This window comes from Haliotis rubra, unplaced genomic scaffold, assembly GCF_003918875.1.
Source record: "Haliotis rubra isolate DU_JTF1 unplaced genomic scaffold, ASM391887v1 Scf1017, whole genome shotgun sequence".
In the NCBI taxonomy this organism is placed as follows: Eukaryota; Metazoa; Mollusca; class Gastropoda; order Lepetellida; family Haliotidae; genus Haliotis; species Haliotis rubra.
The window spans coordinates 114,467-126,138 of record NW_025764912.1 but is presented as its reverse complement, the minus strand read 5'-3'; the positions used below and the strand labels follow the sequence as shown (position 1 = coordinate 126,138).

At 41.5% G+C, this 11,672-nt stretch overlaps 1 protein-coding gene across 1 annotated transcript; it reads left to right on the top strand.

Moving 5' to 3' along the window:
• Positions 1–696: 696 nt before the first annotated feature.
• Positions 697–3,269, top strand: LOC124269716 (glycogen-binding subunit 76A-like). The gene is made up of 2 exons (XM_046704748.1): positions 697–977; positions 1,876–3,269. The coding sequence occupies exon 2, from the start codon at positions 1,896–1,898 to the stop codon at positions 2,931–2,933; it is 1,038 nt and encodes a 345-aa protein (XP_046560704.1). The 5' UTR covers positions 697–977; positions 1,876–1,895; the 3' UTR covers positions 2,934–3,269.
• Positions 3,270–11,672: the final 8,403 nt, after the last annotated feature.

The following is an 11,672-nucleotide window of genomic DNA, read 5'->3' as shown; positions in this document are numbered from 1 at the left end:
TCTATGTATCTATCTATCTTACTGTCTATCGACCTGTCTATCTATCTATCCATCTAGCTAGCTAGCTAGCTGTCTATCGATCTATATACCCTTCTGTTTGTCTATCTACCTACCTGTTTCTCTATCTATCAACCTGTCTATCTATCTATCTACCTACCTGTCTATCTATCTAACATATGTCTACCTGTCTATCTACCTACCTATCTATCTATCTATCTATCTATCTATACAACCATCTGTCTCTCTATCTATCTACCTATCTATATATCCAACTATATAACATCTGTATATATCTGTCTATCTACCTACCTATCTATCTATCTATACAACCATCTGTCTATCTATCTATCTATCTATCTATATAACCATCTGTCTATCTATGTATCTATCTATCTATCTATCTATCTCTATATAGCCATCTGTCTATCTATCTATCTGAATACGCTTACGGTTAGCGTGGTCTTGTGTAAGTACAGTGTTTAGTTATAAAAAACCGGGATTTGGGAGGATGGCGCCATCACGTTTGTCATATGCAAGCGATACAGACAGGTCGCACTATAAATACTACGTTTATATTGTATGATTGTTCAGTCCCACGGACGCTGGCAACATGCGGTACAATGTTACACAGCAGAACATCACGTATACATTGAAATGTACAAGTAGTCCCCTTTGCTCTTTTGACCTACCAGAGTTCATATAATGTGACGTCACATTACCTTTGCAATACTCGAGGTCGTTGATTCACCTTGTGTGACTTTATACAGGAAACACGCTCTCTCCTGGCTGTGGAGTGCTCCAGAGTGACACCCATCGAGTGGGGCGACCTAAATGAACGGCTTGAGTGACTAGGCGGAAACCATGACAGGCGAAGCGAGCCTCGACATCTAAAATGAGGAAAACTCTTCCGCGAGGCAAGTGTCCTTGAGACTGTCAGCTGGCCGGGGAATCTATAAATGTTACATGCGTCGTGTCAGGTTTGTCGTGATATTACAAGTTGTACTTGAATGCTCGATGTGAAACACACTATGACTTCCTTTTGAATCTTATAACAGGCAGGTATATGCTTGGTTGAAAGTAACCTTACTAAATGTCATTATGTATAATTCAAACGGGATAATGTACTGCTAACACACAGACTTGCTCAGGATGATAATTTTTATTTTATATAAAAATGCACATACACACATACTGCATATATACATGCATATATCTATACACACACACACACACACATATATATATATAGATATATATAGATATATATATTATACTGACTTACTGAGTTGGGTTTGACGCCGCTTTTAGCAATATTCCAGCAATATCACGGCGGGGGACACCAGAAATGGGCTTCACACATTGTGCCCATGTGGGGAATCGAACCCGGGTCTTCGGCGTGACGAGCTAACGCTTTAACCACTAGGCGGCCCCACCGCCCCTATCTATATTATAGATAGGCTATGTTGTGATACACAATATCTAGCTATTTAGCTGTCTATGCATCCATTTCTCTCTCTCTCTCTCTCTCTCTCTCTCTCTCTCTCTCTCTCTCTCTCTCTCTCTCTCTCTCTCTCTCTCTCTATATATATGTTTGTATGTGTGTGTGTGTGAGAGAGAGAGAGAGAGAGAGAGAGAGAGAGAGTGAGTGAGTGAGACTGTGAGTGTAGCCTGCTTGATTACATGAAACAATACAGAAATTGGTTACTTTATGAATACATATAGTCATGTATAAGTGAGAGAACTTCGGATTTAGTCTGGATCGTATTTTGCACATATTACCAGACAACATGACTCGTTACAGTTCATTGATTATTTCATATGCATCTACATTTGCAAAACCTTCTTGGTATCTTCATCTATAATTTTCATTTATAGGTTATCAACTACCAGCCACAATGAACGCGCATAGGGAAGAAGATATGGCTTACTTCCTTCCACGTAGTCTGTCGTATGTTCAGGATGGCTACGTGGACGAATATAGTGTCAGCTCGGCATTCGTCCAGAACCCCCGAGAATCCCGTCAACCCAGGAAAGAACGCAGCCAGTTTATTCGTCTTTTCGAAGCGATGGTTGAGGAGGGGGAAGCCATTTACAAACAAGAAATCGAGGAAAACGAGTCTTCGGCGAGCCGGAAGGAAAAACAACTTGTGCGTGAGACGCATACTCCCAGGACAGCTACAGAGAGTGGACATGAATTAGACGACTACAACATTAGGATAGAAGCTTTTCTCAAATTTATGTCTTCAAAAGGTCCTGTGTACAAAGATACAGAACGTAAATTTTCAAGCAGTAAGTTAAGAAAATCATCGTCTCTTAAGACAAACAAGACTCCCCCCGGAACACCAGGGAGCAAAAAGAAAGTTGTCCGTTTCGCGGACGCAATGGGTTTAGATCTGAATTTTGTGCGAAGCATTGGCAACGTTGACATCCCGCCCAAAGTACCAGCGTCCGCTCTGGCCGACCTGCGTGTAGGACTGGAGGAGGACAGACGTGAAACAGGCAGCAGCTTTCTCACAGCCTGCTTTTCCCAGCCTGGAGCTGGAGATGACTTTAGGCAGAAGGTTCTTGCTCAAAAGGTGTATTTGGAGAATGCTGTGATGGAAGGGGTGACGATCACTGGAGTAATCAGAGTGGCGAACATTGCCTTTGACAAAACGGTGCAGGTGCGCTACAGCACTGACAGGTGGACTACTTTTCACGACATAGCCGCGTCTTATGTCCTGAACTCTTGCGATGGACCAACGGACAGATTCTCCTTCAGCATTGTGGCGCCTGCAGTCTTTGATGTAGGATTCAGGTTGGAATTCGCCATCGCCTATTCCACCAGCTGTACAGTGTTCTGGGACAACAATGGTGGCATGAACTATGCATTTGAATGTTTTGCAAAGACAGTCCCCACGGAAGCAGAGAATACGTGGATGTCTTTTTTGTAAGGGGTAAACAGCATTTGTTTCTGAATGTAGTTGAAGCGTGTCACTATACATTGATCGTTGTTAGATTCCCAGATGATGATCTGGGATCCCGTGGGTCTTAACAAGAGTATACGATTTAAGACCCTTTGCCACTTCGCGCTTTCCGCACCAGTTGCCTGACAAAATGGTAGTGGGCAAACGGTTAGAACCCCGTCTCTATAAGCAATGTCATAACGACAGAAATAGTGTTGCTTTCAAATGGTCTGTGTACTACAAACATTTGTTTAAGGAGAGTGTTTATATTCATTAAAAAAACCCATTGAATTGACTTACGCTTAATAAAAGATTAGACCATTAGTGGTGTTATGCATGGTTTATCCATCAATTTCTATCTAATTTCACTTTAAGCTCATCAAGGTTATGTCATGACATGTTCATCCACCGTTCCGTGTTTTTCGTAAACGTCTTTGCCTCAGATTCTTAAGGACAATGCAGCTGAGACGTGATTGATTTTGTTCGTCATAACCGTGATATTATTGAAAATGATAATGCTTAGACAGAGCTGAACGTATAGGAATAGATATTAGTATATTCACCAATTAGTAGCAAAGAATGCACAAACAAATATCAAACTGCAATGTATGGAAACTTATAGTGATGTGGACATTATCGTTTTGAAGATAATCGTTTTATCCTGAATATCCAGTCTGGGCATTTTGGAGGCTTGGTCACGGTAGATACTAGGTAAACATACACATCGCTGACTTTCGTGCTATTAAGACTGCTACGTTATTGTAAAATGCCATTGTTATCGTACTATCAAAGAGTCTTTTACTACCACTTCACTGTAATTAATTTTTAGCAACTTGTATTGATCCTATGATACAGCTAGCTGTACATTGTGTAACATGTGTCTGTTGGCTTCACATTTAATCCTCAGATTTATGAGATAACGTGTTTCAAATGTGAAATCGACACAGCTATGTGTCACACCCTCCTCCTTGTTATCCCATCGTACTCCACTAGAGACCTGGACCCTTATTCTCGAAACATTCATAGCCCTAAGAATTCTTAACTTTGATCGTAGCCAATGTGTTAAGAATGGGCTAAAGAAAATCGTAGGGCTACGAAAGTTTCGAGAATAGCTAGCCTGTCTTTACTGGTATTGTGACTCTCCATTCATGACTAGGTTTGTTAATGGAACAGCTCTGTCATGATCCGCATGAGTATTCTTTAGGTCCCAAGAGCTTTTCTGCCGGAATTTGAACCATATTTTGCTCTGTGGATGGTGTAGCTGGGTGTAACCATGATAGCTGCACCCGTGTGTGACCACGATAGTTACAGCTGTGTGTAACCCCGATATTTGCCTCTGTGTATAACAAACTATAATTGCATTTGTGTGTAACTATGATAGTTGCAGCTCTGCGTGACCACGATAGTTGCAGCTGTGTGTAACTATGATAGTTGCACCTGTGTGTATCCACGATAGTTGCATCTGTGTGTAACCACGATAGTTGCATCTGTGTGTAACCACGATAGTTGCATTTGTGTGTAACCAAGGTTGTTGCATCTGTGTGTATCCATGGATGTTGCATCTGTGTGTAAGCAACGATTGTTACATCTCTGTGTATCAACGATAGTTGCATCTGTGTGATCACGATAGTTGCAGCTGTGTGTCACCACGATAGTTGCAGCTGTGTGTGACCACGATAGTTGCAGATGTGTGTGACCACGATAGCTGTGTGTAACCACGATAGTTGCAGCTGTGTGTAACCACGATAGTTGCATCTGTGTGTGAGCAAGGTAGTTTCATCTGTGTGTAACCACGATAGTTGCATTTGTGTGTGATCACGATAGTTGCATCTGTGTGTAACCAACGATAGTTGCAGCTGTGTGTCACCACGATAGTTGCATCTGTGTGTATCCACGATAGTTGCATCTGTGTGTGACCATGATAGTTGCATCTGTGTGTATCCACGATAGTTGGATCTGTGTGTATCCACGATAGTTGCATCTGTGTGTTCTCACGATAGTTGCATCTGTGTGTAACCACGATAGTTGCATCTGTGTGTGATCACAATTGTTGCATCTTTTTGTATCCACGATAGTTGCATCTGTGTGTGATCATGATAGTTGCATCTGTGTGTAACCCTGATAGTTGAATCTGTGTGTATCCACGGATGTTGCATCTGTGTATAAGCAACGATAGTTACATCTCTGTGCATCAACGATAGTTGCAGCTGTGTGATCACGATAGTTGCATCTGTGTGTAACCACGATGGTTGCATCTGTTTGTGAACGCGATAGTTAAAGCTGTGTGTATCCACAATAGTTGCATCTGCGTGTGATCACAATTTTTGCATCTGTGTGTAACCACGATAGTTGTATATGTGTGTGATCTCGATAGTTCCATCTGTGTGTAACCACGATAGCTGCATATTTGTGTAACCACGATAGTTGCATCTGTGTATTATCATGATAGTTGCATCTGTGTGTAACCACGTTAGTTGCATCTGTGTCTAACCACGATAGTTGCATCTGTGTGTGATCTCGATAGTTGCATCTGTGTGTAACCACGATCGCTGCATCTGTGTGTGATCACGATAGTTGCATCTGAGTTATCATGATAGTTGTATCTGTGTGTAACCCTGATAGTTGCATCTGTGTGTGATCACGATAGTTGCATCTGTGTTTTATCACGATAGTTGCATCTGTGTGTGACCACGACAATTGCATCTGTGTGTATCTACGGATGTTGCATCTGTGTGTGATCACGATAGTTGCATCTGTGTGTAATCCTGATGGTTGCATCTGTGTGTGATCACGATAGTTGCATCTGTGTGTAACCCTGATGGTTGCATCTGTGTGTGATCACGATAGTTGCATCTGTGTGTAACCCTGATGGTTGCATCTGTGTGTTATCACGATAGTTGCATCCGTGTGTGACCACGATAGTTGCATCTGTCTGTATCCACGGATGTTGCATGTGTGTGTTATCATGATAGTTGCATCTGTGTGTTATCATGATAGTTGCATCTGATCAGATAGTTGCATCTGTGTGTTATCACGATAGTTGCATCTGTGTGTTATCACGATAGTTGCATCTGTGTGTTATCACGATAGTTGCATCTGAACCCTAGATTGCATCTGTGTGTATGGATGTTGCATCTGTGTGTAACCAGGATAGTTGCATCTGTGTGTTATCATGATAGTTGCATCTGTGTGTTATCACGATAGTTGCATCTGTGTGTTATCATAGTTGCATCTGTGTGTAACCACGTTAGTTGCATCTGTGTGTAACCCTGATGATTGCATCTTTGTGTGATCTCGATAGTTGCATCTGTGTGTAACCACGATCGCTGCATCTGTGTGTGATCACGATAGTTGCATCTGTGTATTATCATGATAGTTGCATCTGTGTGTAACCACGTTAGTTGCATCTGTGTCTAACCACGATAGTTGCATCTGTGTGTGATCTCGATAGTTGCATCTGTGTGTAACCACGATCGCTGCATCTGTGTGTGATCACGATAGTTGCATCTGTGTGTTATCATGATAGTTGTATCTGTGTGTAGCCCTGATAGTTGCATCTGTGTGTGATCACGATAGTTGCATCTGTGTGTGACCACGACAATTGCATCTGTGTGTATCCACGGATGTTGCATCTGTGTGTGATCACGATAGTTGCATCTGTGTGTAACCCTGATGGTTGCATCTGTGTGCGATCACGATAGTTGCATCTGTGTCTTACCCTGATAGTTGCATCTGTGTGTGATCACGATAGTTGCATCTGTGTTTTATCACGATAGTTGCATCTGTGTGTGACCACGACAATTGCATCTGTGTGTATCTACGGATGTTGCATCTGTGTGTGATCACGATAGTTGCATCTGTGTGTAACCCTGATGGTTGCATCTGTGTGTGATCACGATAGTTGCATCTGTGTGTAACCCTGATGGTTGCATCTGTGTGTGATCACGATAGTTGCATCTGTGTGTAACCCTGATGGTTGCATCTGTGTGTTTTCACGATAGTTGCATCCGTGTGTGACCACGATAGTTGCATCTGTCTGTATCCACGGATGTTGCATGTGTGTGTTATCATGATAGTTGCATCTGTGTGTTATCATGATAGTTGCATCTGTGTGTTATCACGATAGTTGCATCTGTGTGTTATCACGATAGTTGCATCTGTGTGTTATCACGATAGTTGCATCTGTGTGTTATCACGATAGTTGCATCTGTGTGTAACCCTGATGATTGCATCTGTGTGTATCCACGGATGTTGCATCTGTGTGTAACCAGGATAGTTGCATCTGTGTGTTATCATGATAGTTGCATCTGTGTGTATCCACGATAGTTGCATCTGTGTGTTATCACGATAGTTGCATCTGTGTGTAACCACGTTAGTTGCATCTGTGTGTAACCCTGATGATTGCATCTTTGTGTGATCTCGATAGTTGCATCTGTGTGTAACCACGATCGCTGCATCTGTGTGTGATCACGATAGTTGCATCTGTGTATTATCATGATAGTTGCATCTGTGTGTAACCACGTTAGTTGCATCTGTGTCTAACCACGATAGATGCATCTGTGTGTGATCTCGATAGTTGCATCTGTGTGTAACCACGATCGCTGCATCTGTGTGTGATCACGATAGTTGCATCTGTGTGTTATCATGATAGTTGTATCTGTGTGTAACCCTGATAGTTGCATCTGTGTGTGATCACGATAGTTGCATCTGTGTGTGACAATTGCATCTGTGTGTATCCACGACAATTGCATCTGTGTGTGATCACGACGGATGTTTGCATCTGTGTGTTATCACGATAGTTGCACGATGAGATTGCATCTGTGTGTATCCACGGATGGTTGAATCTGTGTGTAACCAGGATCGCTGCATCTGTGTGTGATCACGATAGTTGCATCTGTGTGTAACCCTGATGGTTGCATCTGTGTGTTATCACGATAGTTGCATCTGTGTGTGACCACGATAGTTGCATCTGTCTGTATCCACGGATGTTGCATGTGTGTGTTATCATGATAGTTGCATCTGTGTGTTATCATGATAGTTGCATCTGTGTGTTATCACGATAGTTACATCTGTGTGTTATCACGATAGTTGCATCTGTGTGTTATCACGATAGTTGCATCTGTGTGTTATCACGATAGTTGCATCTGTGTGTAACCCTGATGATTGCATCTGTGTGTATCCACGGATGTTGCATCTGTGTGTAACCAGGATAGTTGCATCTGTGTGTTATCATGATAGTTGCATCTGTGTGTATCCACGAAAGTTGCATCTGTGTGTTATCACGATAGTTGCGTCTGTGTCTAACCACGATAGTTGCATCTGTGTGTGATCACGATAGTTGCATCTGTGTGTAACCACGATAGTTGCATCTGTGTGTGATCACGATAGTTGCATCTGTGTGTGATCACGATAGTTGCATCTGTGTGTAACCCTGATAGTTGCATCTGTGTGTAACCACGATAGTTGAAGCTGTGTGATCACGATAGTTGCATCTGTGTGTAACCACGATAGTTGCATCTGTGTGTATCCACGATAGTTGTATCTGTGTATCCACGATAGTTGCATCTGTGTGTAACCACGATAGTTGTATCTGTGTGTAACCACGATAGTTGAAGCTGTGTGATCGCGATAGTTGCATGTGTGTGTAACCACGATAGTTGAAGCTGTGTGTATCCACGATAGTTGTATTGGGGTATCCACGATAGTTGCATCTGTGTGTAACCACGATAGTTGTAACTGTGTGTAACCACGGTAGTTGCATCTGTGTGTGAACACGGTAGTTGCATGTGTGTTTGACCACGACCGTCGGATATCTGCTTAACCACGGTAGTTGCAGCCGTTGTAACCACGATAATTGCAGCTGTGTGCGATTATGGTAGTTGCATCTTTGTGCGACCACGATAGTCGCATATCTGCGTAACCACGATAGTTGCAGCGGTGTGTGACGACAGGGGTAAGTGGGATTTCGTAAAAAGAAACTCTTTACACACATATAATCTTCAGTCCATCCGCGGGTTTATGGACCAAATAAGCACTTACTGATCAAGCTTTAACAGGTGTTCCCCATCAATCCTCCAAAGAAACACACTGGATGTTCAAATAAACTCCTACTTTGCATCAACTAAAACATGTGTGTTATACAACTGTTCATGTGCTATTATAACACACTAATCTATAACAGATAATGCACAGTTCGATATATACATGAAACACTGGTTCTACGACCATTAAGAATAAAAATATGTGCATCAACTTAAAAGTCAGAGAAACCTTTTTCATGTTGGTTTGTGCCGAAGTCAAAAACGTCCCTTTCTCGTAGAACGTTCACAGCCTCTAAAATGTTTTCCACATGTGCTATTGAAATCACCACATGCAACATCTCCGATCCATGAGAAGCACGTCGTGACGAGGTTAATTTTGACCGTCGATTTCCATTATATCACCAGAATGTAGACGTTTTCTGCAATGCCGGTTAAGACCATGGTTAGGACAGAACCATCGTGAATGCACTGTTTTGTGAATGGATATCCTTCGCTGAGCCTTTCACATCAAACCATTCGCAGTCTGGAGCCTCCTGATCGGCATTCGGTATTGGTACTTCTTCAACCTCCGACAGGATAAGTGTTAACAGTATTCGTCGTAAATTGTCATATTTGTCATTCATTTATTTCATACTTGGTATTACACCTTTTATATATGTTCAGACCATTCACCATTGAACCACAACTATTTCTCTGTCTCATTTTTACTGGAATATCTTGAAGTCTCTTCCTAATCCTTTAATTTCAAATGATAAAAACAAAACAAAAACAAACTGGCAGCAGCTATCTCTCTGGTTATAAAGTCCTCCCCTGCCTCTGGTTGCACATCGTCGTTACATGTATTCTCACAGTTTGATGTAGTATGTAGTGTCTTTAGCGTTTTATTCATCTGAACTTGTCCAGCCACTTACATCTGCTTCAGTGTGTCACATAGATTGTACCATTTCTGTGTGACTGGCCTGCACCGTCAGGTTGATATAGATACTACCTGTCAAGCATACCACATTATAATGACAACATGTCTCCGATAGTAACTGTACTGTTTCATCTGTATCACCTAGTGCTATTAGTTCATCAAAAGAATGTTCAGTTTACCTGGTTCAGTCCTTGTCAAAAGACGGACATCCCGAATACTGGCTCAATATAAAGTCCTTTGTGAAAATATTCCTTTTATCAGTGTCCGGCTCGATTTGGCAAGGGTTCTTAAAAGCAACTGGAAGACATAGATGTTTCCTGAAATGTATTTCCATCTATGGAATACCTTCACATCAACCTAAACATTACTTTGCCATCTTACCGTACATTGCATTGAATGGTAACTGGTCTCTTCAAGTGAAATTCTTTTTCCTCTACATTCTCAAAATAGTAACTATCAAACGTTTTAGGTCAGTGTCTGGTTAACGTCACAGATGTATCACGAAATATGTTTACATGTATTGAATAGTTCTATTTGTACCCAATGGACCTAATTCTCAACTGCAACCAATGCGAACCCTGTAAACATGCGACATAGCAATGTTAAAATCTTGAGTAACGCATTTTTGTGATCATGAAGCTGAACCGTCTCGGTCGCCACAACGGTCTCGGTTCACAGAAGAACAATCTTTTTTTTCCACAACGATCTCGCTGAGTCTACCGTCTTTGTTATCATAATAGGTTTTCGTACCACGTGTAGTTTACACCAAATGAAAATCACATGGCGTGACTCTATTAAAGTCAAGAACCAATGATTTCGTTTGCTACATGACTCGTAACATCATGACAAATCAATGAACAGCTGAACGGAGAGGATCAAACCACCGGCTCTTAAGCGGGGACAGTCGGTATGTAATCATAGTTATCGCTTTATTAATTGCTGATTTTATGTTTTGATCCAATCTCAATTCCTTGGAGAAAACTTTAGATTTGAGAACGCTTGAGGTGTATCCGACTTTTTCTTTCAGTATTTTGCAAACCAGTTTTTGTATTATCCGACTGCCCGGCCCGATTTCTTTGGCCTGGTTTTAGGCATTCCTCTTTTATGGTTCAGTCGAGCATGGTCTTCATTATCAAGATTTCAAAGAGCGTCATACGAGTGTTGTGCGTTAGTAGTTCGATCAAGTTTACAACGTTCAAGGTCTCCCGAAGGCTTTATGGTAGACATCTGGAGGAACATTCCAAATTTGCTGCGTTAGTGTCCAAAATTATTTCCGATGCATCTTGAATCTTTAATTTATTATCAAGTACTGTCCTACGGTAGGGATAATTATATATTTTGCCCTCCACATGTTATGACTGTGAAACAGCCGCACTGTGTGTGTAACAATAGTTGGCACAAATGCATGAGCTATAACATGCCATTTACAGACACAAAATACGATTTGAAGCCAACTGTTGACACTGTCGATAGAACCAAGACATGTCTTCATATTATTCCGTCAACATCATAACATCTGCTTCCGGTTGACCTGTTTATAGCATATCAGATAACTTTAGTTTGGTTTACATGTGAAACAAGCAGAAATCTGAATCGGAGAGTTGAGTCACCTATCCGCAGTTTGAACCTTCTCTGAAGGTAATTCGCCAACATTGGATGTTTTAATCGATTGTTTCGCTTGAGAGTAATGGCGAAGTATTTCACTACATGTATCCATACACACCATATATTTGCCACTATGCATTGACTATGTTTTAATCAGTACATTTT